This window comes from Phacochoerus africanus, chromosome 4 (genome assembly GCF_016906955.1).
Source record: "Phacochoerus africanus isolate WHEZ1 chromosome 4, ROS_Pafr_v1, whole genome shotgun sequence".
Lineage (NCBI taxonomy): Eukaryota > Metazoa > Chordata > Mammalia > Artiodactyla > Suidae > Phacochoerus > Phacochoerus africanus.
The window spans coordinates 80566429-80593220 of record NC_062547.1 but is presented as its reverse complement, the minus strand read 5'-3'; the positions used below and the strand labels follow the sequence as shown (position 1 = coordinate 80593220).

Below are 26792 nucleotides of genomic sequence, written 5' to 3'. Positions count from 1 at the left end.
TGGGGCAGGGAGGAGCCACTTTCACCACATTAGCCCTGCTCTCACCTTGCTACCCATGTGACCTTAGACTGCTTGGCCTTTCTTGTTTCATCTCTAACTATAAAATGGGGATGATAATGATGGTACCTAGCTCATGGGTCTGTTTGAGGATTTAAAACAATATCTAGGAGTTCCCCTTGTGGCTCAGTGGTTAACGAACCTGACTAGTATCTATGAGGATGAGGGTTCGGTCCCCGGCCTCACTCAGTGGGTTAAGGATCTGGTGTTGCCATGAACTGTAGTGTAGGCCAGCAGCTACAGCTTTGATTCGACCCCTAGCCTGAGAACCTCCATATGTGGCAGATGCAGCCCTAAAAAGACAGGGGAAAAAAAACGTCTCCAGTGGGGCAGCTGAGCTGGCAGGATGTGGGTTTGAAGCTGGCTGAGGGGCATTTTTCCTGATAATAGAGAGAGAATAAAGCCAGCACTAAGAAAAGCAGAACTGAGAGATGGAGAGAGAAAGGGATTGCTTGGGAGGCGGGGGGGGGGGGGTGCAGAGAAAGAGAGAGAACACGTGCTGCTCAGAGACTCCGGATACCACTGTCACACCCATGGGTACTGGATCTGGCCATGTCTGAAGCCATTAACCTTTTCAGTTAAATGAGACAAATTACCCGTTTTTGCTAAATGAGTTTGAATTACACCTGAAAGAGCCCTTCCCAGTAGACCTAGTCCCTAAGTAGTGGTCATCTTTGTCATTGGCAAGAGACATGGGTGAAACCTTCTAGTGCCCCTGGCCCCTAAGCAGGAGAACCCAGGCTGGTCCTGGGACCCTCCTGGGCATTTCCACACTGCACAGTCTCCCAGCGCTGGCCCAGCCTCCTGAGTTCTCCACAGGCTCCCAGCAAGCTGCTTCTTGCCCCACTGCAGCCTCTGGACCCCTAGGGCTGCCCCCAAACCTTTAGGCCCCAGCTGAGGAGAAACCTTTCTTCTACTCTCAGGTTTGGCTTGGGACTCAGGCCAACTCAGGTTGGACTGCCAGCCACAGCTGCTGCTCCCTGTGTGCAACGGGGCCAGGCCCTTTAGCCCCCAAGCTCAGCTCCCCTCTGGGAGCAGGACCCTGTGTACCTCACGAGTGTTCCAAGGCCATGTGGGGCCCAGCGCTGAGAAGGCAGCAGCGGAATCCAGTTCCTGCCTGTGTGTACCCTGTACTCCACCGCCTGTCTCCCTGCTGACTTCAAAGGAGCTCAAGCCGCTCTGAGCTGGAAAAAGCCCCTCCCAGCCTGCTATACCTCCAGTTGCCCACTCAGCCCCCTGGCATGGGCTCTGCCCCCTCGGCTGGGGAGACTGCATGCTCCAAGAGCGCTAATGGCCTCGCCTGCCTGGTACAGAGACATTTCCCAGTACCCTCACCCTCCACTCACGTAGCCTCATGCCCAAGCTTGGGAACACGGTGATCCTTGTTCATTGCCGGCTCATTGCCGGGGTGCAGTGGCGAGTGCCTTGGCCTTTAATCCTTGGAGCAGCAGACTCAGGCCATTCCAGCTAGGTGGCTCTGGACAGGTCACTTTCCCTCTTTGACCCTCAGATCTCTCATCTGAATGCCATCTCTTAATGACATCTCTCTTAAGCACCTTTTTTTTTTTTTTTTTTTAATGGCTGCACACTCAGCATAGGGAAATTCCCAGGCCGGGGTTGAATCTGAGCCATGGTTTTGGCAATCCTGGATCCTGTGGCTGGGGATCAAACCTGAACCTCCACAGGGACCAGAGCCACTGTAGTCAGATTCTTTTTTTTTTCTTTTCTTTTTTTTTTGTTGTTGTTGTTGTTGTTATTGTTGTTGTTGCTATTTCTTGGGCCGCTCCCGCGGCATATGGAGGTTCCCAGGCTAGGGGTTGAATCGGAGCTGTAGCCACCGGCCTACGCCAGAACCATAGCAACGCAGGATCCGAGCCGCGTCTGCAACCTACACCACAGCTCACGGCAACGCCGGATCGTTAACCCACTGAGCAAGGGCAGGGACCGAACCCGCAACCTCATGGTTCCTAGTCGGATTCGTTAACCACTGTGCCACGACGGGAACTCCATTTTTCTTTTCTTTTTGTTTGCATTTTTAGAGCTGCATCTGCAGCATATGGAAGTTCTCAGGTTAGGGGTCAAATGGGAGCTGTATAGCTGCTGGCCTATGCCACAGCTACAGCAGTGCCAGATCTGAGCTGTGTCTGTGACCTACACCACAGCTCATTGCAACGTCAGTTCCTTAACCCACTGAGTGAGGCCGGGGATGGACCTTGCATCCTCATGGACACTAGTCGGGTTCATTACTGGCTGAGCTACCACAGGAATTCCTGCAGTCAAATTCTTTTTTTTTTCTTTTTGTCTTTTGTCTTTTGAGGGCTGCACCTGCAGCATATGGAGATTCCCAGGCTAGGGGTCTTATTAAAGCTACAGTTGCCGGCCTACACCACAGCCACAGCCACAGCCACGCCAGTGTCTTCGACCTACACTGAGCTCACGGCAATGCAGGATCCTTAACCCACTGAGTGAGGCCAGGGATCAAACCCGCCACCACATGGTTTCTAGTCAGATTCGTTTCTGCTGTGCCATGACGGGAACTCCGTGCAGTCAGATTCTTAGCCCACTGTGCCACAATGGGAACTCCGAGTGTGTTTTGATGATTAAATGCTATCTAAGCAATTGCTCTCTGTGGTTCTCAGCAGAGAGATGGCCACTCAGAGCATGTCCCCATGCTTGTTTTACTCCCGTCTAGGCCAGCTCTGCTTTTCTGGGATTCAATCCCCCACTCTCTGCCCTTCCCTCTACTCTCTTTATCCACCTTCCAACTTCTTCAACTACTTTCCCCAGGCAGGAGCCTCCCATCTGCCTCCTCCATCCCTCTTGGCTGCTCAGCTGACCACAGCTGCTAGTGGTCCTCTGGGCCCACCATGGCCAGGCCTCTTAAGCTGTCTACACTCTCTCTACACTCTCCCCCTTGATCCTCCAAGCCTGGCAGGGGCCCCAGCTCTCTGCTAATCTGGTCTGGCCAACAGCCCCTTGTTGCAAAATGCCACAGGGGTTCCTTGGCCTTATCTGCCTGGTTGACATGCGTAGTGACTTCTGGAAACACTCCTGCCCCACCCGGGCTTCCCTGCCCTGAGCTCTCTCGGGAGGCTGTGGTGCTCTGCTTCTGGCTGCCCCTTCTGCTTTCTCTGCCTTGTGCTGTGATGTTGCTGCATCCCCACCCTTTGTCTCTTTTCCATGCTGGGGTCCTGGCCATCTTCACACTGGATTTGGTCCATGTTTAATATTTTTTGTGAAATAGGATTTTTTAAAAAAATCTAACTCAGTTGCCAATATTGAAAAACCAGATTTCACATAAAAATCTGAATCTCTGGATGCTGTTGGTAAACTAGCAGATCTGGCCAGAGCTCAGCATTCCCAGGGCTGCCCCCAGAAGGCTCCCCACAGTTGGTTCCTAGCAGCACTCACCCTCCGCCCCTGTGCTCTTGCTTGCTCGTATCCATGGAAACCAAGGATGGACTGAGAGGGTTTCATGGTTCAAGAGAAGTGGGAAAGAGTACTTTGCTTTGTGGAAATGAAAGGTATTATACATTTAATATGCCAGGGAGGTCTAGGTTGAGAGAGAACCACATCCTACCTGCTTTACCTCTGATGTGACCTGCCTGGGCCCCTCTCTGGGAATCAATGATGACCATCTGTGATAACTGCCCTGGATCTGCCCCAGTTGAACCCAAGGTGAACCTGGACTTGAGTCTTCAGCTGCTCCCTGAATTTGTCTCTTAACTATCTCACAGCCACCTCATTCAGCCTGGCATTCACCATGTGCTGGGCACCATCCTAGGCTCGGGCAAGACATCAAGAAAATGACCAGGAAGCCCTGCCCTCATGCTCCAGGGGTCCTTGAGACAAACACAACAGAGAGGCCCTTCTCTTCTCTTAAAGGGCTTAGGCCCAAGCACCTGTTGAGACTGCCAACAATTTCAGACGTGCTGAAGGTCCTCATGCCAGGGAGCCCGAGGGCAGGCGGCCTTGCGCACACTGCATTGTCCTGGCCTAGTCTGGGAACTCTCCTCGGTTCCTCTCCAGTCCAAGCTTGGAAGACGAGAAATAACAGTCCCCCTGGAGTAGTGGAGGGCACCAGGAGGAAACAAGAGGCCCCAGAGAAAGAGGGGGCCACAAACAGAGCCTCCAAGTGTTGAGGTAACAGGCAGAAGAGAGCTTCTTTTTAGGGCCGCATATGGAAGTTCCCAGGCTAGGGGTCGAATTGGAGCTGCAGCTGCCAGCCTACACCACAGCCACAGCAACACCAAAACTGAGCCACTCCTGCGACCTGCACCGCAGCTTGCAGCAATGCTGGATCCTTAACCCACTGAGCAAGGCCAGGGATGGAACCTGAATCCTTGTGGATGCTAGTTGGGTTCTTAGCCTGCTGAACAACAAAGGAAACTCCCAGAAGTGAGCTTCTGAGGGGTGTTCCTGGAGCATGGCACTCAGGGCCAGCCAGTGCCAGGATGGTGCACCCAGCTTTGGGCCTGGCTTCCTGCGTGGCTTGTGGCTCAGTGGCCGCATGACCTTGATCAGGCCTCCTAAGCTTTCCTGTGTAAAATGAGAGTAACTGCAGACACCTCACAGGGTTCCTGGGAGGATCAATGTAAGGAATGGCTGGTATATTCCAGACACCTGGCAAACTCATCTCCCTTCCTCTCCTCATCCCTCAGCCCAGGCCTCTGCTCTAGGCTCCCTGGGAACTGTCACTGAGCTCCATCTCTGCCATGTGGCTTTCCTTCCTTCCCCTGGTGCCCGGCCTTTGTCCTAGTCTCCCTTCTTCCGTCTGCCCTGCTCACAGCTCTCGGGGCTCTTTCTACCACACAAACCTGAACTCTCCTGTACCCTGGTCTCCCCACCCCCATCTTGTCCTCAGGAGGTTGTTCCCACTCCTGGCCTCACACGTGTGGCCTCCTAGGACCTGAGGGCTGCCCTCTCCAGCCCCGCCTTCTCCGGCTGCACCACATGATGGGCCCTCACTCTGGGGCACTACTTTCCACATCCCACCTCTACAGACGTACCTCACCTCCAGGGCCAGACCAGGCTTCCTCGACGCTGCACCCGCCTGGGCCAGCAGAGCGGATTCCCCTTTGCCACCTCCTGCTGACCGTGAGCCCTCTGCTCCATGCCTCAGATCTCACTTTTTTTTCTGGCCACACGCACAGCATATGGAAGTTCCCAGGCCAGGGACTGAATCCAAGCCACAGCTGTAGCAATGCCAGATCCTTAACCCACCATGCCCCAGTGGGAACTCCAGAACCCACCTTTCTTGATGCGTAGGAGGAAGTACACAAGGGACACGGCTGGATACAGGTTTATTGTGGCTCTGGATGTGAACAGGGGCCGGTGTGGCCAGCACCAGTGTGAGGTGGTGGTGGAGGGAGTGAGGAGAGGTGAAAGAGGTGGGGCAGGGCCCAGGGAACCCCGGGCTCGGGCCAGGAGTTGGGGTTGGGGTGACTTTTGCTAGCCCTACCCAGAAATCTGGGGCAATGACTCCAGAACCAGCGACCCCTCAGTCAGGGCTGGGTGGGCAGCAGCCCATGGGAGGGGCTCACACATGGGAGAAGGCGTGGCTCTTGCAAAGGGGCTTGTCCTTCTTGGAGTAGAAAGTCTTTCCTTCCAGGTTGATCTGACATATCTGGGGACAGCCAAGGTCCAGTCACATGGGGTTGGGGGAAGCAGGAGAGGCCCTTTCCCAATCTCTGTTTTCAGAGGCAGGGGTGGGAGGGAGACCAGTGAAGAACAGGGTTCTGGGGAGGGGCACTCACCGCGCACACAAAGCATGTGTCATGCCAGCTGAAGCCCAGCGCCTCCAGGAAGCGGTCCCCGGCATCGATCTTGAAGTCACAGCCTCGGCATTTTGTGCCAAACATCTTCTCATAGTCTAAAGATACACCGAGGAAGGGGGCGCAGCATGTCCCCCTGCCCGACCCCCTCACCCTGCCCCACCCCCTTGCCCGTTCCACCCCATACCTCGCTCGCAGTAGGGCACCCCTTCCTCCATGTAGAAGGCCCTGTTCCGAATGGGTGTCTTGCAAGCTGCGCAGGTGAAGCAATGCACGTGCCAGGTCATCTTTAGGGCATGCATGATCTCCTGGAAGGAAATGAGAGTCACCTGGCACCCAGCACCCTCCTCTCCAGAGCCCAGGACCCAGGAAGGCAGGCTTGGCCCTCTTTTTTCATGGTAAATGTTACATGTGCACACCCACTGCTTGCACACCCACAGCCCCCAACCCTGAGGTTTCCCTGTGGCTGTCTACTACACCACATCTAAACCTCAGCTCCCTGTCGCCACAAACCTCCCCCAGCCCCACAGCTGTCTCCATCTCAGTTGACAGCAACTCCATCTGCTCCAGCCAAATGCCCACTTTCTCCCACACCCCACTTCGGGTCTACCACAAAATCCTGCTGGGGTCCCCCTTCAAGATACATCCGGAATCTGACCACTTCGGAGAGCCTTCTTTTTTGGGGGGGAGAGCTTGTGCCTGGGCATTAAGAAGTTCCCAGGCCAGGGATCAAACCCACACCACAGCAGTGACAATACTGGATCTTTAACACACTGAGCCACCAGACTATGAGGCAGCTCCCTCACAGCCTCCTTGGTGTGGGATGTGAGCCGTCGGCACCTCTGACCTGGGTTGCTGCACAAAACCGCTTCTGCTCCTCCCTTGGTGGCTCCAGACTGACGGCAACCTGGGCCAGGCCACATTCTCTATGCTCCAATCCCTGCTTGCTTCACAGTTCTCTGAGCAAAAGCCAAAGCCCCGGAGTTCTCTTGTGGCTCAGCAGGTTAAGGATCCAGCATTGTCACTGTAGTGGCTTGGGGTCACTGCTATGGCATGGGTTCGACCTCTGGCGTGGGAACTTCCATATGCCAAGGATGCAGACCCAAAAAAAAAAAAAAAAAGGCCAAAGCCCTCCGAAAGGCCAAGAGGCCTGCAGTCTGAGTCTGGCCTGTCCCTCTGTTTTCCCCACAGGGCCTCTCGCCCACAGTTGACACACCAGGCACACCGTCTTGGGGCTTCACCAGCTGTCCTTCTACCCGGACTGCTCTGCCCCAGATATCTGCAAGGCTCAGCCCTCAGCTTCTCCAAGTTTCTGCTCAAATGTCACTTCCTCCAGGAGACCCACTCTGACACCATCAGTTCATACGCCAACCCGCCTTCCCAATAGCTCAAACCTGCACTTCTTTTTCCATATGAACATACCACCAGGTGGTTTACCTATTGTGTCTCTTTTCTCTCTCCTTTTTCTCTTTTTATTCTCTCCCTCTCTCTCTTTTTTTTTGTTGCCTGCACCCACGACATGTGGAAGTTCCTGGGCCAGGGATTGAAACTGTGCCACAGCAGGAACATCACTGAACCATAAACCACTAGGGAACTCCCTTTCTTTTGTTGTTGTTGTCTTTTTAGGGCTGAACCCGTGGCATATGGAGCTCCTCAGGCTAGGGGTCAAATCAGAGCTACAGCTGCCAGCCTAGCCACAGCCACAGCCACGCAGGATCCAATGCATCTTCGACCTACACTCACGGCAACATCAGATCCTTAACCCACTGAGCGAGGCCAGGGATCGAACCCGCATCCTCATGGATGCTAGTTGGGTTTGTTAACTGCTGAGCCAAGACGGGAGCTCCCTACCTATTGTGTCTATTGCTTATTGTCTGCTTCACCCCATTCTTCTTCCTGCCCCAACATAAGGCCAAGGAAAGCACAAAATGTCAACTGTTCTATTAGCTGATATATCCCAACAGTGCCTGGCCTGTGAGTGTGCTCATGACTTCGGTTAACTTGTTTCACTGGAGGTCTGACAGAGCAGGGGCTTGCTGGTGGGTTGAGCTCTCCCTGGGCAGCAGAGGCAGAGAGCAGTGGGGAGCCCTGAGGGGGCGGTCAGATCAGATCTGTGGGTCCCACTAGACCTTGCTGCTTAGCTGGTGGCTTGGCCAATAACTTTACCTTCTTTTGACACTTGGCTCCTTCCCTTCATGAATGGGGAACCTAATCCCAGCTCTGCAGACTTGTTGTGAAGATGGCCTCACATCGGAAGCTGGGGGTCCCAAACCTAGTGCCTGCCAGGGCCAGGTGCCTTCCACAAAGGAGCAAGTTGGGTTGGGACTGTGTGGTGGGGGAGTACCTGCTCTGCCTGCAGGGATGCTGCTGACCATCTCATCAGGCATGCCTGGAAGGCTCAGGCTGAAATCTCAGTGTTAAAGTCACATCTGATTTTTTTATATAGGCCATTAATTTAAAAATGAAACATAGGGAGCTCCTGCTCTGGTGCTGCAAGTTAAGAATCCGGCGTTGTCTCAGGTAGCGCAGGTTTGATCCCCTGCCTGGTGCAGTAGGTAGGTTAAGGATATGGTGTTGCTGCAGCTGTGGCATAGATGGCAGCTGCGGCTCAGATTCCATCCCTGGCCAGGGAACTTCCATATGCTGTAGCTGTAGCAGGAAAAAGAAAGAAAAAAAGGAAACACGGAGTTGGATTCTCCTATGGCTCAGCAGGTTAAGGATCTGGCCTTGTCACTGCAGAAAGAATGGAAGGAAGAAAGGAAGGGAGAGGAAGAAAGGGAGGGAGGGGAGTTCCCATCATGGTGCAGTGGAAACAAATCCAACAAGGAACCATAAGGTCGTGGGTTCGATCCCTGGCCTCGCTCAGTGGGTTAAGGATCTGGCATTGCCCTGTACTGTGGTGTAGGTCGCAGACATGGGGCAGATCTTGCATTGCTGTGGCTGTGGTGTAGGCCAGCAGCTACAGCTCCAATTTGATCCCTAGCCTGGGAACCTCCATATATCGTGAATGCGGCCCTAAAAAGCAAAAAAAAAAAAAAAAAAAAAACAAAGAAAAAAGAAAAATGGGAGGGAGGGAGAAAGGAAGGAAAAGAAAAAGAAAGAAACAAAGAAAGAAAAAAACAGTGTGGACCAAGCAAGACATAAGCATGGGAAGCACCTGGCTCTCAGGTGGCCCTCTATAAGAGCAATGTCACATCTCACATACACCCCAGCTGAGAAGTTACTGCCACCCCCATTTTAGCACAGCTCAGAGAAAGTGACTTGCCCCAGGTCACACAGCCAATAGACAGCAGAGATGTGTTTTGAGCCCAAGTCTGGCTCACTCCAAAGCTGGCTCTTCCCATTGTCTGGTGTTGCTTCTTTTCAAGGACCAGACATGGGGTCCAGGGAAGGAACTGGGCTGTGAGCTGATGGAACCGGGGCAGGGGGGGTGCTGGGGCTGGAGTGTGGGGAGCCTGGGGTTGGGCCCAGTGGGCATGTGGCATGGAGGTAGGTTGCTGCCAGCATCCAGAAAAACCCATGAGCCAGTTTTCCATGTCTCTTACCCCCAGAGCTTCCTAAATCTGCCTGCCTCTCCTGTCCTCACTGCCCTGACCCAAGCCCTCCCCCAGCTGTCTCCCTGTACTCCAAGGAGGCACATCTGACCTCATTAGTCCCCAGCGCCAAACTTCTAACACAGCTCCTGCCCACCTCTTCCGCCTCATCTCACACCCTCCCCGGGTGCTGCCTTGTGACACAAGCTGTTCCCTCTGCTTGGAGCATGGAGCATTCTCCCCCGATCTTTTTCCAAGCTAATTCCTACTCAAGTTTTAAGTTGTTTACAAGGCCACTTCCATGCACCCTTTTTTTTTTTTTTTTTTTTTTTTTTGCCACCCCCTTGATGTGCACAAGTTCCCAGGCCAGGGATCAAACCCCAGCCACAGCACTGACAACACCAGATCCTTAACCACTAGGCTACCAGGGAACTCCAGCATCCACTCCTTCAAGTGTTTACTGACCACTTCATATATACAGGGCACAGTATTATTGGTGAGCAAATAGCCCTGGTCCCAGCCCATGGAGTTCACCCCTGGGGAAGATAGGAGACAAGAGGCCTGGGGGCTAGCGAGCAAACTGTGAGGAGCCTGGCCTGGTGGAGAGGGTGGGTGTCAGGGAAAGTGCCCCAAGGAAGTGCCGTTAGTGTCCCAGATGAGAAGGAATGAGGTAAAGAGGACACTAAGGAGTCTTCTTAGCAGAAAGGACAGCCTGTGCAAAGGCCCTGCAGTGAGGGGAGCAGCACACACACTGGCAAAACTTACTCCTCCGTGGCTGGAGCACTGGAGTAAGGGGTGCTTATGGTGAGTGGTGAGCCTTGAGAGCATAGAGCACCAGAGGGTCCCCAGACCAGGACATGTCCTTTTTTTTTTTTTTTTTCTTTTTAGGGCTGCATGTGTAGCATATGGGAAATTCCCAGGCTAAGGGTCAAACCAGAGATGGAGCTGCCAGCCTACACCACAGCTCACAGCAATGCCAGATTCCTAACCCAGTGATCGGGGCCAGGGACCAAACCCGAATCCTCATGCATACTAATCAGGTTCATTACTGCTGAGCCACAATGGGAACTCTTTTTTTCTTTTTAGCTGCCCTGTGGCATATGGAGTTAGGAATTAGATCCAAGCCACAGGTGCAATTTAGCCACAGCTACAATGTCAGTTCCTTAACCCACTGTGCCAGGCTGGAGATCAAACCTGCGTCCCAGCACTGCAGAGACACCATGAATCTTGTTGCACCACAGCAGGAACCCTAGATGTGTCCCCTCTAATATGCCCTCTCCCATCCCCCAGAGCTTCCCTCCAACTCTGCTGAAACAATCTGATTGCCCTGTGTTTCTCTCCCTGCGTTCCACTCTGAGATCCAAGAGCAGGCACAGTTCCAAGTACCAGGAGCAGGCACAGCCTGAGGCCCACGGCAAGTTGGGAAGGTTAGCCTCCTGCCCCATAGGAGGGTGAGGAAGGGGCCCTCTGGGGTCTGTTAGGCTCTGGAGATCCTGCAGAGGGGAAGCCACACTGTGGAACTGTTGGCCTGGGCTGGGGTAGGAGCAGGGCTGGCTACCTTCTTCTGGGCTTATTCTAGGACCCAGGAGCCAGCCAGGCACTGAAAGCCTTGGCACCTCATCTGTGGTCTGGGTGATAACCCTGCCCACTCAGAACTAGGACAGGGTGGGATAAGAGTGTGGTATAAGGCAGGCAGAGCCGTCAGCAAACAGTTGTGCCTTGATCTGTGGAAAGCAAATCCAGATGCCCAGCTTAAGAAAGCTTCTGGGATCCAGCCCATCCTGCTAGAAAAGTCCAATAGGGCGTGGCCTAGTCTGGTGGGGAGATGACTATGATGTTGGACAAAACTTCCCTCATCTGTTTTTTGCATTGGTTTTTTTTTTTTTTCTTTTTTTGGCCGAACTCATGGCACATGGAGGTTCCTGGGCAAGGGATGGAATCGGAGCCTTGGCTGTGACCTACACCACAGCTGCAGCCACACTGGATCTTTAACCCACTGTGCCGGGCCAGGGATCAAACTTGCGCCACCACAGAAACAATGCTGGATACTTAACCCACTGTACCCCATTGGGCACTCCAAAATGTCCTCATCTGCTAAGATGAGAAAACTCAACTTTAAACTGACTTCACAGTATGACTGTGAAGCTGGATGTCTCCACACAGTAAGTGCCCTACAATGCAAACAGAGACTGTGATAATATCCATTCTCCCCTTCCAGTCTACTGATAGAACCCCCATTCTTTGCTGGGCATATAGCTATACAAAATAGACTATATTTCCCGCCCTCCCTTGCAGCTGAACATGGTCATGTGACTGAGTTCTGGCCAATAGGATGGAAATAAAAGGGTTGGGTGGCAGCATCTTCTAAAGATGGCTTCCATTCCTTCTTGCCTTTTCAACTCTCTGCTAGTTGGAACATGGAAATTTTGCCTGAGGCTTAAGAGTCATCTTGGACTATGAGTGGTTAAGTAAGCTAATGCTGAGCATGTCCGAGAAAGAAGATACAGGAGCCTGGATCTGCCTACAGCCCCAGACTGCCCACCTCTGGACTTCCTTAAGTGAGAGATAGCTGCCATTATTTTGAGTTTTCCAGCACTTGAGTTCAAGGTAATGGTCATTAATATGAAAAACACCACAGAACTCTCTGGTCACATCTGGAAGCTCTGCTTATGGATCCAGTAAGAGGGAGAAGCGTGAGTGGCAAGACAGCCCACACTGGAAGTCGGCAATGCCTGGGGCTGCTGTGGCTGGGCCCTCATGCTCTGTAGCCTTGGGCAGTTTCTGCCCTTCTCTGGGCTTCAGTTTTCATTCAGGTACAAATGGAACCTCCTCAACTTGTCATGCTGCCTGCTCACCCCCCTTTCCTCGGGCTGCTCAGCCCTTGTTACCCTTCTTCTGTGTGAGTTCCTGGGGGCAGGTCCACGGCTGTCTCTTCATGGGGTGTCCCCAGCGTGGACACCCTGGGGATAATAAAGAGAACGAGTAGGAGAAGGTAGATGCTGCATCACTCTTAGCCCATGACATGTGCTGACCCAAGTCCCAAGCCCAGCTCCAGTGGCAGCTAGGTTGCCCTGAAGGAGACCTAGCCAGGCTGTGCTGTATATTTAGCTTCGGTGGGAAGAATATGATTTTTTTTTTTTCTTTTTACTGCCATACCTGCGCATATGGAAGAAAGTTCCTGGGCCAGGGATTGAATTGGAATTGCAGCTGTGGCCAGCCATAACCATGGCAATACTAGATCCAAGCCGCATCTGTGACGTACGCTGCAGCTTACAGCAACATTGGATCCTTCCTTAACCTACTAAGGCCAGGGATCAAACCCACATCCTCACTGAGACAAAGTCAGGTCCTTAACCCTCTGAGCCACAACAGGAACTCCAAGATTTTTTTTTTTTTTCCTTTGGCTATGCCCATGGTTTGTGGAAATTCCTGGGCCAGGGATCAAACCCATGCCACAGTAGTGACCTGTGCCACTGAAGTGACAGTGCCAGATCCTTAACCCACTGTGCCATAAGACAACTTCAGGAATAGGATTTTGAATCACAAATTTTTTAGCCTAAATTTCTGGCTTTGCCAATCAATAGTCCTGTGCCCTTTCAAGCACCTGAAGTCATCTTTCAGGGTCTCCATTTTCTCATACATTAGGAACAGCAGATACTACGGATTAGCCTCTCAAAAGCCTGTCATAACCCTCCTCTCTTTTGCGTTCCTCTCTTATGGAGGATGGAAGCTAAAACACTGGATTTGTCAGCTTCCCCCACAGCCCAGGTGCTCAGAGGATAACAATTTCAACCACTGAGTTAAAGATGCAAGCTCCTGGTTTTCCTTCCAGAGTCAAAAGGAAAGCATCTGCCCCTTCTCTCTCCTTTCTGCCTGCAACAAGAAAGTAGGTCTGGGGCTTGAGGACTCACCTGGCAACCATGATACAATAAACCTGGGGACATAGGCCCACATGCTAAGGATTTCAGAAGTAAGAGACAGGAAAAGCCTACAGGCACCCCTGAGCTGCTATTCTACCCCTGGAATTCCTGCAATGGAAGTAAATCCTACCCCTTCTGTTTCAATCTCTGTTAGTGGGTTTTTCCATTATCAGAGCTAAATGCAATCCCAACAAAGCAGCCATCTCTTTTGTTTGTTTTGCTTTTTAGGGCTGCACCCAGGTACATGGAAGTTCCCAGGCTAGGGGTCAAATCGGAGCTGCAGCTGCTGGCCTATACCACAGCCACGGCAACATAGGATCCGAGCCGCATCTGCGACCTACACCAAGTTCACAGCAGTGCCTGATCCTTAACCCATTGAGCGAGGCCAGGGATCCAACCCACATCCTCATGGATACTAGTCAGGCTCATTACCACTGAGCCACAATGGGAATTCCATCTGCACATTTGTCTCAACAGGGAGTGTCTGGATGTGCACATCTTTGAAGTCCCTTCCACCAGCTCCTCCCCCACCCCAGCTCAGACTTCCAACACCCTCAAAAATCAGCCTCCACACACTTCTCTGGTCTGACGGTGCCCCTCCACTCCACATGAGACCGACCTCATTGTAAGATGGTCAGGGCTCTCATCCTCGGCCGACTCTCCCTCAGCACCCACTGTGCCCACCCTCAGCCTGGTGAAGCCCTGCCTGCCCCTTCACACTCGATTCAGAGGGCAGCTCTCCTATCCACAAGCCTTATTTCTCCTTCTGCCCTATTGTCTGAGCCGTTTCTGCTGCACAGGACCACTGAGCCCCAACAGGAACTCCCAGCAGCCATCCTTTGTTTTGGCCTGACCAGCATTTACCTCCCCACTTTAGGTTTTATTTCACGGAGCCAGTCCTGCAGTTCAGGTGAGGCCAATCAGACCTCTCACTCCAGAGGTGGATGTCACCCAGGTCTGGTCAATTAGTGACGGGGTTGGCTCAGAGATGGGCATGTGATGCCAAGCCAAGCCAATGAGCATTAGCAATGAAGACTCCTTTTGTTTTTTTTTTTTTTTGGCTGCAGCCATGGCATGTGGAAGTTCCCGGGCCAGGGATCAAACCTGTGCCACAGCAGTGACCAGAGTCACCAGGGAACTCCCAGCACTGGGACTCTTTTTTTTTTTTTATTTTGCTTTTTAGGGCCGCACCCGTGGCATAGGGAGGTTCTCAGGCTAGGGGTCGAATCAGAGGTACAGCTGCCGGCCTGCGTCACAGCCACAGCAACACCAGATCAAAGCCGCATCTGCAACATACACCACAGCTCATAGTAATACTGGATCCTTAACATACTGAGCGAAGCCAGGGATTGAACCCGCAACCTCACGGTTCCTAGTCAGATTCATTTTCACTGTACCATGAAGAGAACTCCAAATTTTTTTTTTTTTTTTTACTTTTTAGAGCCGCATCTGAGGCATATGGAGGTTCCCAGGCTAAGGGCAGAATCAGAGTTACAGCTGGTGGCCTATGCCACAGCCACAGCAACGCAGGATCCGAGCCACAGCTCACAGCAATGCCAGACCCTTAACCCACTGATGGAGGCCAGGGATCGAATCGGCAACCTCATGGTTCCTAGTCGGATTCATTTCCACTGCACCACAACAGGAACTCCCCAGCGCTGGGACTCTTGATGCATCAACTAGCACAGAGATACTCTTGTTTACTTTGTGGTGCTAACCTGGGGAGATATAACCCTGGAGCCACTGTGCCACCACCTCTGCCACTTTCCAGGGAAAAGCATACCAGGAATGATACCAACACAGATGAAATCAGAGGCATGTGGTAGAAAGACTCCTGAAGACCTCAAGCACCTTCATTCAGCTGGACCTGAAGTGAGCGACCCTTGACCATTCTGATTATTTGCACCAAAACTTTCTTGCTTGAGCCCTTTTGAGTGTATTTAGGTCATTTATTAAGAGGATCCTTGCTGATGGAAAGAGGAGTTAACTTAGCAGCCCGATGGTTAGGCTCAGGACCCAAAGGGCTCCTGCAGGGAGAGTCCCCAGGCCCAGGAGTTGCTCAACAACACACCCCAATGCTCAAGGGTGGAACCTGCCCTCCCACTCACCCACCAGCCCCACTCACGCCTGTGATCTTCTTCTTGCACTTGGCACAGCTGGGTGCATAGCGCACATCATAGCAGGGCGGGCAGAAGATGGAGCCCTTCTCCTCGAAGAAGCCACCCTCTTCCAGGATCTTTCCACACTGGCTGCACACAAACTCCTCGGGGTGGTAAGCGTGGCCCAGGGCCACCAGGTAACGGCCCCTGAGGGGGAGGTGAGGGCAGTGAGTGGGAGTAGAGGCAAACCGGGTCGGAGCCCCAGGGGGTGTACCCAGTGCCTATTCTGAAGCTTCAAAGGGAAGGTTCATTCTCTCCACCTCCAAATAGGGAAGAAACAAGCTTGGGAGGTGACTTGCCCAAGGTCACACAGCAAGACTGAGGCTGCCGCACTCTGATGATGGGAGATGAGGGACAAGGGCAGTGTTAGAACTGGGAGGACGGTTACACTGGGTGGGAGCTGCTGACTTAGGCCTGAAAAGTTGAACTAAGAACTGGTGCCCTGGGAGGCAGGAGGCCCGGAGAGCCCGGGAGCCCTGAAGACCAGTGGACACTTGAGTTGGTATCTTCCCTGTCCTGCTTGCCTGTTCCATCTGGCTTGGGGAGGACCCTGCTGGTCCCAGATAATGGGGGTATCTGAAGAAGGGACTGCTTCACAGAGCCCAAGAGCTGACAGGAGTTGAGAGCAGCATAGGGCCAGAGATGAAAATGAAGAAGGGTCTCGAATCTGACACGCTGATCCTAGGGGGGCTGGCTGATTCTGCTGGTCCCCGGGGGAGCAGTGCAGAGAGGGAGGGACCTCTGGCCTGTCTGCTCTGAGAGCAGAGGCTTAGCAGAGAGAGCAGGACAGAGGGGTGGAGGGGCTGGGAGGGGGCAGGCCCTTCCTCGCCCAGAGAGCAGCGAGTCTAGGGCTGCAGCTTGGCTGTGTGGCTGGCACTTCCACCCTTTCACCAGGGCAAATGCTGACAGAGGCTGATGGGGCTGGGCCAGGGGTAAGTAATGCAGGATTCAGAACTGAAGGACTCAGGCCAGATCCCCTACCCTCACTCCAACTGGGGATCAGATCCTTATCCTTGTATAGGGGCAGCTGAGATGAGTGGGGAGATGGATGGGGGAACAAAGGTTGGAAAGACACCAGTGCTGGACTTTAGGTCAGGAAAGGCCAGGGTAGGAAAAGAACAGGGCCACCTACCGGATGACTTTGTGGCACTGGTGGCACACGGGAGTCTTCCCATTACTGCCGCTGCCCCCTCCAGGGCCCCCTCCAGCAGCGGCCTGCACGATGGAGGTGCGGTTCTGCATAGGCGTGGGTGTGGCTGGCTGGGTGTGCCGGGTCAGCACCGTGCTGGTCTTGTCTGGGGCGTAGCGCTCAGCAAATGCAGGGTCCACAGCCCAGGGTGGGCGGCTGGTGGGGCTGGGGGTGGGAGGGCCTGCCAAGGCCAGGAAAGTGGCTCCAGGGGGTGTGCCCAGGGACCCCACCACAGGACGAGGGGGATAGCCTGGGCCAACTTGGAGGAGCCCGCCCCCGTCCCCCTGGAGGTTACCCACCCTTCCCCAGGCCCAAAGCCAAGCCCACTCTCTCTCACCAGGCCAGGGTTCCTGGGGTGTAGCTGAGGCTGGGGCTGGGGCTTCTGTCCTGGGCACCTGGCTGCAAGATCTGCCATTCAAGGCCCTGCCTTGCTGAGACTCCTGGCATGGCCCCTCCCACCCCACCTTGGTCCTGCTGGCCCCATGGGAGATGCCTGGGTGCATGCGCTGCCAGGTTGGGCTCCAGGTCCCTGGGGTAGGGATGGGTAGGGCAGCTTTTCCTAGCTGGGGTCCAGCTGGCTGGCCACTTGCACAGGGCTACGAGGTAGGGTAGGGCACTGACTCTGGGGCAGCTCTTGGGGCTCCTTCTGATGGCAGGGCCCTCTTTGCTGGGTACCCACCCACTGAGACCCAGGCTGGCAGGGCCCACACTGGATCCGAACTTATCTGACACCCCCTCACCCCAAATGCAAACCAAGCCCACAAAGATAGAAGACAGAGGCAGAGAAAGCAGGGCCGAGGATGTTTATTTTCATGCCCAAGCCAGCACAGACCTGGCAGACAGCAGTACCATAGGGCAAAGAGGGAAGGCAGTGTCAGATGGAGCTGGACCCTGTGCCAGGAGGGTAGCCAGGGCCAGGCCAGCAGGAGGCTCAGTCCAGGGGCAGGAAAGGGATGGGTGAGGTAGGCAGAAGCTGGAGGCACCAAGGTGGGGTGCCCTGGGTGGAGGAATAGAAAGAGAGAGGCACAGAGGGCAGCTGGCCAGCGAGGGCCAGGCTACGACTGCACGTTGAGCACGTGGGCAGAGCGCTGGTGGTGCCAGTCCCGGAGGCGGGTGTAGCGTGGGCTCTGCAGCTCCAGGACATACTTTTCCCTGAGGGGCAGAGAGAGAAGGAGGAGGAAGTGGAAGGAAGGAGAGACAGAAGGGAGGAAGGAAGGGAGGGAGGGAGGGAGGGAAGAAGGCAGACAGAAGGAAGGAGAATGAAGAAGTCTGGCTAGGGGCAGCCAGGAGCAGCCTCAGGGTGGTGGCTGGAATGGGAGAGACAGGAGGTGAGAAAGAGGGACTAGCGCTCCTCCTGTTACCTTGATTTCTTCAGGTGCTCCTCATCCGGGTCTTGCACTGAGAGGGCAGAGACAGGCATTGACCAAGAGAAGACAGAGGCCCACCCCAGCCGTGAGCCCTGGCAGGGGGTCACATGCTGCCAGAGCAGGCACCAGCTGAGCCTAGGCCTGGACTGGTGGCCAGGAGGAGAGTCTGCCCTTCCCTGGGCTGGCACTTACTGAACTCGGTGCCCGTGAGGTGGGCGAGGATGCGGAAGGAACGGGACTGGCCTGTCCCAGGCCGCGGCCGCCAGTCCTCCGTGTCCTCCATCAGCCGCTGCTTGCTGGCATCTGGGACCAGCGGTCGGAGCGGCTGTCTGTGGGGAGGGTGTGGCTCAGAACCTCATGCTAGGGGTGGGCAGCTGGGGGGCAGCCCCTCCCCAGATTTGGCACATGTGGGCTATGGTGATGGGAGAGGGGGGAAGGGCAAGGCCAGGGGCCCTGTTGGGTGGGGGGTGGGGTAACTAAGTGGGAAGGGAGGAGGGCAGTCAAGGTGAGAGAGGGCAGCCAGGGTGGGGAGGGGCCACCGCCCAGAGTGCCAAAAAAAAAGGAAGAAAAGGAGGGACAGGCAGAGGGGGCTCACTGACTTGTCAGGGGTCTGCACCTGTGAAGGAAATGGACAGATGGACAGATAAAGGAACAAAGGAACAGACACAGGGGAGGAAGAAAGATGGTAAGGGGTCAGAGTAGCCAGGGGGCAAGGCTGCACTGAGTGTCTGAGGCTCAGCCGGCCACACCCCAACCCCAGGCCACCGGTGAGGGGCACTGCTTCGCTCAGAGCCCCCAAGAGGGCAGTGGCCAGGTCAGGAGCCACACTCTTGGAGGAGCCCTGTGCCTGCAGTCCTTACCCTGGCCGCCAAGGGTCGCTGCCGCACGGTTCCGGCCGGGCTGGGGCGCAGCGCAGACGGAGCAGCAGCGGGCAGCCGGCGGGCGTGGGGCAGTGGACGGATGGCGTGGGTGGTGCGTGGGTGGACGGGCAGGATGGACCTACCCATTCTGCTGCGGGGCGTTGTCAGCGGGCGGGGGCGCCCCGAAGGGGCGGGCCGTCTTGTTGAGGGAGGCGCTGGGTACAAAGGTGTACCGCGGGGGGTCCGCGGCAGGGGCCAGGGCCTGGGCGGAGACAGAGCGGGCAGGGCGGGCGCGGGGGCGGAGGAGGCCTGGCCGGACTGGGGCGCCCTCCTGGCTCGGAAAGGACGGCGGCGCCCCAGCTCCACCCCCACACATCTGGCCTGAGGCTACGGGGAGGGGGCGACTCAGGTTTCAAGGGGCCCATTTGGGAGCAATGATCTCAGCCCACGCGGCCCGAGGGCGGGCAAACGAGTGCGGCTTGCAGCCCAGGCAGGCAGGCGGACGGACAGCCAGGCAGGCATGCGTGGTGCCCTGACCGTGCGGCAGCCCCCATCCCAACTCTCAGTTCCTACTCCCCAGCTCTGGCCTCCTCCCTCTTCTCATGGCCAGGGATGCGGTACCAAGGGCACCAGGGAGGGCAGGTCAGCCCAGACCTCCAGACCCACCCAACCCACTGCCCAGATGTCCCAGGCCCGTCACCTACCTTCTGCGGTTTACTCTGTGCTGGCTGGGCCCTAGAAGAGAAGGGGAAATGGTGATGACGGGCCGGACCCACGGGCGCCCCCACCTGCCGGATCTGCTCAGTGCCTACAGACCTGCTGAGACCCAGGCTGAGCCGCTCCCCGCAGGCACGGATCTTATTCTGGGCTTCGATGTGTGTGAGGCCTCCTGCATTCTCGCCATCGATGCTCAGCACCCAGTCACCTACTGCCACACCGGCCTGCGCAGCTTTACCTCCAGGAGTGAGCTAAGGAGAGATGGAATGTCATGGAAGCCCAAGACTGCTGACCAAACTCAGGCTAACAGCCACCAACCTTACCCTTCCTAAGCTGCCCCACTTGCAGAAACCAGAGTTCTCTTCATTCAACATTTCTGGGGACTTCCCATCACAGTTCAGTGGTAACAAACTCAACTAGTATCCATGAAGATGCCAGTTCGATCCCTGGCTTCGCTCAATGGGTTAAGGATCCAGCATTGCTGTGAGCTGTGGTGTAGGCTGCAGACATGGCTTGGCTCCGGTGTTGCTGTGGCTGTGGTGTAGGCCAGCAGCTGCAGCTCCAATTCGACCCCTAGCCTGGGAACTTCCTTATGCCTCGGTGTGGCCATAAAAAAAAATAAAAAAATAAAAAAAATTCTGGGCAGCACCCGATACTAAATCGATCTAGGAGAGGGTAGGGCTTCATATGAGCTTCACCATCAACTCAGTTACTCTGCTTAGTTATTTGTTCACCTCCATGGACCTCCCCTCAGTCCAGAAACTGCTGACATCAACAAGCAACCACCTTCAGGCTAAAACCCAAGCTTCTCAGCTCCAACCGCAGACTTTTGAGGCCCCTGCTGGCCTCTTGCCCAGGCCGTCCCACCCACCAGACATGCCCTCTGGTTTGTTTGTGTGGCAAGTTCCTCCCTGACCACTGCTGGGTGCTCTCACTGACCTCTCACATTCCTAGCACTCTGTCCTGGAGCCATGTGCAGGGATCTACCAGGACCCTTTGAGAGCCAGGAAGAGGTCGCATCACCTCTAGGTTCCCAGTGATCAGTGCCTGAATGGGGCTCAATGTGTTAGCTGGGGCTTCATGGGCTGTAAATATATATGTCACCCCAGACTGCCACATCACCCTCTCCCCACAATCCTTCAGCCTCTGGGCTGGGAATCTTTGGTTCCTGTGGCAAATGAGGAGCAATAGTAGTAGTGGAAGGGTCACCACTAGCATGACCTGAAACCATCAAGATGACTTCTGGGAAGTGGTGGGCTTTGGTGAAAGGAGGGTAGAATGGGCTGCCTATGCTGTGAGAGAGTCCGGTGATTTATGAAGGACTTGAATGCTGGAAGGAACCAGGATCTGGCCTTGAGGTTAGGAGGAACCAATAGCAGTATCAAGGCCCGGGGTCGGGTGTTTCCCAGGGCCCTGACAGAGGTGACCCTGAAGAACCCAACCGGGCTCTCCCTGCCTTCCAGCCTGGTGGCAGCAACACAGGCAGGAGTGGAACTGCTGCTCATTTGTCTAAGCTCACAGGGCTGCCTGGCCATCTGGCAAGGGGCCTGGCATTGAGCAGGCTCAGGGTGACGTGCTGGGAGGCAGATTCACACTTCACAGACTCCTTAACCTCCTTGGGTTTGAGGGGTACAGGCTGCCTGTGGCCCCAGGAGGTTCCTCAGGTGGGCTGATGCTCAGACTGCATTGAGGCAGGTAAGAGGTTCTAGAGAGATGGCTCAGGGCTCATAGTGCAGAGTCTGATGGCACTAGGGTAAGAAGGGAGAGCTGGGCTTGATGGCTCTAGTTCATTCTTGGGAGGTTAGAAGAGTCAGACAACTGGAGGACCCTTTGCTCACCAGCTAAATAGTTAGAAGAGCAGCCTACCTACTTTATTGAGTACCTAGTACTGCCACATCCTGAATCCTCCAACAACCCTGTGGAGTAGAGTCTAGGAATATAGCTATTTCACACATGGGAAAACAGAGAGGTTAAGTAACTTGCTGCAAGTCACCCAGCTAGCAACTCAAGAGGCAGTGCCAGGACTCTGACCCTACCAGGCTACCTCTGCTGAGGGCTGGAGCCCAACTCAGGCTGGAAAGACTCCCTGACCCTCTGGCTGGGTTTAGGGTTTGGATCCCCTATCTTACCTCCAGTTCAATTCAACCCCTTACAATGGGCATGGGGAAGTGACACCCTTGAGGGGAAGTGACTTACTCAAGGTCATGGTGAGTCAGTAGAAGGGAAACCAGGTCTGGCCACTCCCTCCCCACATTGGGTCCTGGGAAGTGTGAGCTAAGCCTGAGGTGGGGGGTATGGGGTGGGCAGAAGCAGCTGGCTCCCAGGGAGGGGCTGGGGAGCTGGGGACTACTCCTCCTCTGGAGTGAGGAGGACAAGAAGCACAGGAGAGATAGGGGAGCAGTCTGAGAGGTAGAGACAGAAGCAGAAGAGAGGTGGGGGGTCGGGTGTGTCTGAAGAGAGAAGCAAGGAGGCCCAAGGGACCGGGGAGGGGAAAAGCCAGGGGGTTGGACACTGCACGGAGGTGGGGGGTGAGTCAGCCTGAGGGCTCCACGGAGCAGCCCAACCCCCAAATCCCAGACGTTACCTCATCTCCCAGGCTCGGGCCCACAGCCAGCCCTAGCCCCTCCCTCCCCACTCCACGCTGGGGTCAGGGTAGAGGGAGAGAGGGAGGGCCCAGCTCAGAAAAGACCACCCCACACACCCGCCCACCCACCAGGGCCTAGGTCCAACTCCAGGGCTGGGCTCAGCTGGTAGCCCCACCCACATGCTGGGCCTGCTGACAAGGGAGCCTGGGCTCAGGGTGCCCCCAGCAGGCCACATCTGAAAGTCCATCCCCTAGGCTACTTTGTTGCCCATCCTCACCAAGGAAGAAACTGAGGCTCAGAGGCCAAGCCAAGGCCTACAGCTACCCAGTCACACTGGCTAGCACTTTCCCAGGGAAGGGGTATACAGGGGGAGGTTTCCAGGGCTGGAGAGACTCGAGAATTGTGTACAGGGTGGGTATATGTGGTACGGAGATCACTGCCCTTAGCTACCCTTCTGGTAGCGCAGCTCCCAGGGTAGGATCCCTGAGAACAGTGACAGCCTAGCTGTTCTGGCCACCAAGTCCAATTCCGACAGACTCTGCTTTGGAGCCCCCTCGAGCTCAGCTGCACCTGGACAACCCTCCGGCCCCCTCTAGGCTGTGCTTGCCTTGGGCTTCCTGCCAATAGCTGCCTGCCCACCAGGAGTCTGGGTGGGCCTCTCTGGATAAGCGGATATGGGGGCAGGAAGTCCCCACCTCCTCCTGAACCCACCCTCCATCCCCCACCACAGTGAGAGATACCAGCCCAAGGGCTGGCCTCACTCTCTCAGGGCAGGCAGCTTGTTTTACATGTCCCATGGCTGATCCCATGGCTAGAGCCACAGCCTGGGGGCGATGAGCTGAGGGGCCCACTGATGTGGTCAGGGGTCCAGCAGACCAGCCTTTTTCAGCCCTGCAGACTCCAGCCAACAGTTGGCCATCCCTGCGTGGGGCTGCATTCTTGGGCTTATAAGGCAATCCCCCTGCCACAGGGAGGAGCCGGCCCCTAGCTCCACCCCCATCAGGACAGGATCTCAGAAGCTGAAGTCAGAGTCCTAGAGACCCATCCCAACCCCTGCTTGGGGTCAAAGGCCACTCCATCCTGAATGTGACCAGTGGATGGGATGGAAGGTCCTCACACAGGCTGGGGAGAGGCACCCCTCACACACACAGACTGCCAGCCATCCCTGTGGCTGAATTCCAATCCCTGTTTTGCCACGGAGTTGCTGAAGGAGCCCTTTCACCTCTCCGAGTCCTGAGTTAGCTCATCTGGAAAAACAGGATGACAGTTGCTATTCCCTGGGTGGCAGTGAGAATGAAGTGAGATCCTGCAGTCAGAGAGCCCTGCCTGGGGCCTAGCTCCAAGCATTGCTCTCTCAAGAAGCTTAGACACTTCCTGGAGACCTCAGAATGGGCATCCCGCCTTGGAGGTGGCCACAGGAGCTTCATGGAACAGCATCAGGTACAGTGCAGTGCTAGGGAAGTGTGGGGGCTCCTCTCCTAGTATCTCCCTAGTTAGGTTGGTAGTCTTCATGGCAGTGCCCACATATCTGGACCTGGGCACCTCCTGGCCTACCGGCCGTGGCTCACTCCTCTTCAGGCTCTTTCTGTCACCCACTGGAGATGTGAGCACCCCAAGACCCCTGGGGGAGCCCCTCCCTCAATCTAGGCTCACCCGGGAGATGGAGAGGGGCACATTGAAGTCCTTGCCCCCCTGCAGCCGGAAGCCCCAAGGTGCTGGCCCCTCCAGCACCACCTTGAAGGAATCCATGGTGCCGCTCCTGAGAGGAGAGAAAAGGTGAGCAGCTGGCATGGTGGGTACACAGGCAGGCCTAGCTCTGGACATCAGGCTTGGACTAGTGCCAGGAAGGCACGAGCAGACGCTGAGCACACCCAGGGCAAGGGTAGGAGGGTAACTTGTTAAGTTTGGCTGGGCTGCTAGCTGGCAGGCTTCACTTTGGAAAGGCAGCGGCAACCCCCCTTCCCCAAGGGACAGGGTGGGTGAGGGGAGCCCGAATCCAGCCTTGAGATTCTTTTCATCCAGGAGTGGATCGCAGGGCTAATTTGGCTCTGGCTTCCCCCCAAGCCATCCTTGAGCCTGGAACTAGACGGCAAGGCCAGTCCGGGGCCGGCGTTCCTCCTTCCCCCCGCCCCCAGGTCCCGGCAGGCAGGCCACGGCTGGAGCCTGCTCGGACTATATAAGGCGTGTAAGCTGACACTGTGCGGAGAGCCAACGGAGGGAACACACGGGGGCTCGGGACGCGAGGGGGAGGGGAAGGGAGGGAGGCGGCTGGAGCGGGTACTAGCCATTCCCGGACCAGTCGAAGCTGCCCTGACCCAGGGCGGGACCCCTGAGCGCTGGGGGAACTGGGCGGGTGCGCGGCCCCTGCGTAGGTCGGTGGGGACTGGGACTTCAAAGCGTGGACAGGAAGGGAATTCATCCTAGAGTTCAGTGGGGGTGATGCCTCCCCCACAGGCCTACTACCCTCCTGACGTGACTCGGTTTCCCCCTCGTTCCCCGCCCCGGCCCCATGCATTGGCCGAGTCCCGGGGGCAGGAAGCGGCGCAGGCGCCAATCGGCCCCGCCGCAGCCGGCTTCGCCTCAGGAAGGCGGGGGCGGGGGTAGCGGCTCCCGCACGCCGGAGGAAGCGCAGCTTTGGCCACGACCCCTAGTGCCCGCTGTGGCCCCTAACAGGCCTCTGCCCCCCCCGCCTGGCCCAGCCCGAAACGCCCCGCACAGTCGCCTGTACCTGCTCGGCCCCTCCGGGGCGCTGCTCAGCAGCGGGCTCCAGAGAGCCGCGCTGGGATCCACCGCCCGCGTTCTGGCCCCGCCCCCGCCGCAGACGTCCGCTATGAGCCCGCGAAAGGGGGCGTGGCCTGTGGCCACGCCTCCGTCAAAAGTTGAGCCCATGAGCAGTCTCCCAGGCAGTAGGAAGCCCCGCCGAATCCTTCCGTTCCGCCCAATCACGAAGTCCCGTCTCTCTTTGAGCTGTAAGGCAAGGCTCTCCCTGGTCCCCTTAATGGGGCGGGGCCTGGGTAGGGTTTGGGGGGGTCTGGGCTGCTGGACAGCCCAACCCGCGGCTCGCCCATCCCCTTGCGCCTCCCGCTGGCCGAGTGAAAAGCAAGTCGCCAAGCAAACCAGGCAGATCTGGACCTGAGTCATCTCTGAACCCTAGATTCCTACTGGGAAAGTGGGACAGTAATACTCGCCTCACAGGCCACCATGAAGATAGGCATAGTTTGGCGTAAGGCACAGCCATTGATAGCTCAAGAATATCTAAATCGGGAGTTCCCGTCGTGGCGCAGTGGTTAACGAATCCGACTGGGAACCATGAGGTTGCGGGTTTGATCCCTGGCCTTGCTCAGCGGGTTAAGTATCCGGCGTTGCCGTGAGCTGTGGTGTAGGTCGCAGATGCGGCTCGGATCCCACGTTGCTGTGACTCTGACCAGTGGCTATGGCTCCGATTAGACCCCTAGCCCGGGAATCTCCATAATGCTGCTCCTGCGGAGAGCGGCTCTAGAAAAGGCAAAAAGACACACACACACAAAAGGAATATCTAAATCGGACAGACTTGGTCTGGAAGAGGGAGGGGGTGAACCTTGGAGGTGGGGTTAGTTGAGGTCGACACAGGGGGAGCTTACAGTTAAGTTTGCAGAACACTCCACCGAAGGCAGCAGACAGAGGTATAAAGGCCTTTGGCTCGGCCCCGACCCTATGCCCTGCCCTCACTCCTACCCCCTGACCCTCCGAAGGTTGAGGGCTGACCCCCAAACTGTCGAGATAGTCCTGGTACCCCACTCCAGAGTGGGCAGCGCCTCCAGTGGGGGTTTCACAGTCCCCACAGTCCCAACGCTAGCGCAGTGGGCGGAAATTGACCAGGGATCAGGACGGGCATCCACCCCTCACCTCCTTCTAGGGCATGGCTGTGGCTACTCTCCTACCTCCACCATCATCATTACATTTCCCCCTATTCTGCATCATTCCCCTCATAATATAAACTGTAAGAATTTTCACTTTTTTTTTTTTTTGGCCTTTTCTCATTATAGGGCTGCACCCAGGGGCATATGGAAGTTCCCAGGCTATAGCCGGCCTATGCCACAGCCACAGCAAGGCCACAACAGGAATTCCAGTTACGTCCTAATTTAAACTTTCATTTTCCCCACCTCCCTAACTCCTTCCTTACTTCAAGGAAAAAAAATAAAAACAGTGTTCATCTGGTTAGGCCAGTAAAAATCATGAAGTTTTCCTTCTTCCTCATCTGTGACTTATGCCACAGCTTATGGCAACGCCAAATCCTTAACCCATTGAGCAAGGCCAAGGATCGAATCTGCATCCTCAGAGAGACAATGTTAGGTCCTTAACCCACTGTGCCACAACAGGAACTCTGAGAACCTCAGATTCTGTAGATTCCACCTTCTGACTCTGTTCCACACCTGGCTGTCGTGTTTGTCCTTGCTACTTGTCTCGTGCTTGGACATCTCAGCAGTCTCTTAACAGATCTCCCTCTTTCTACCCTTGCCCAGTCCCCAGTCTTCTTCAAAGTGGTATTTTTAAAGCAGAAATCACACCATACACCTTCGGCTTCTAGCATTTCAGTGGGATGGAGTTGCACCTAAGATAAAACTAAAGTCTTTCAGACACTAATAAACTAC

The 26792-nt window shown here is 55.6% G+C and overlaps 1 protein-coding gene across 7 annotated transcripts; it reads right to left on the bottom strand.

The window, feature by feature from the left end:
- Positions 1-5343: 5343 nt before the first annotated feature.
- Positions 5344-24991, bottom strand: PDLIM7 (PDZ and LIM domain 7). Of its 7 annotated transcripts, none has more exons than XM_047777976.1 (13): positions 24890-24991; positions 23815-23920; positions 19676-19827; positions 19564-19594; positions 19003-19121; positions 18192-18328; positions 17994-18030; positions 16970-17040; positions 16576-16813; positions 15410-15590; positions 6019-6139; positions 5814-5929; positions 5344-5683 (listed from the first exon to the last, which is right to left on the bottom strand). In XM_047777976.1, the coding sequence occupies exons 2-13, from the start codon at positions 23908-23910 to the stop codon at positions 5597-5599; spliced, it is 1386 nt and encodes a 461-aa protein (XP_047633932.1). In that variant the 5' UTR covers positions 23911-23920; positions 24890-24991; the 3' UTR covers positions 5344-5596. The 7 variants fall into 7 exon arrangements, with proteins under 7 accessions (XP_047633932.1, XP_047633933.1, XP_047633935.1 ...); XM_047777977.1 differs by having other exon boundaries at positions 16970-17031; XM_047777979.1 differs by lacking the exon at positions 19003-19121 and adding an exon at positions 18599-18615.
- Positions 24992-26792: the final 1801 nt, after the last annotated feature.

What these genes read in the sequence shown, in the direction of transcription:
- PDLIM7 (XM_047777976.1), bottom strand. Translation starts at nt 23,910, where the DNA reads ATGGATTCCTTCAAGGTGGTGCTGGAGGGGCCAGCACCTTGGGGCTTC. An exon ending in CAGTGCCACAAAGTCATCCG is followed by an intron (nt 15,591 to 16,575) that starts GTAGGTGGCCCT and finishes CCTCCCCCTCAG; the next exon opens with GGGCCGTTACCTGGTGGCCC. An exon ending in GCAAGAAGAAGATCACAGGC is followed by an intron (nt 6,140 to 15,409) that starts GTGAGTGGGGCT and finishes ATTTCCTTCCAG; the next exon opens with GAGATCATGCATGCCCTAAA.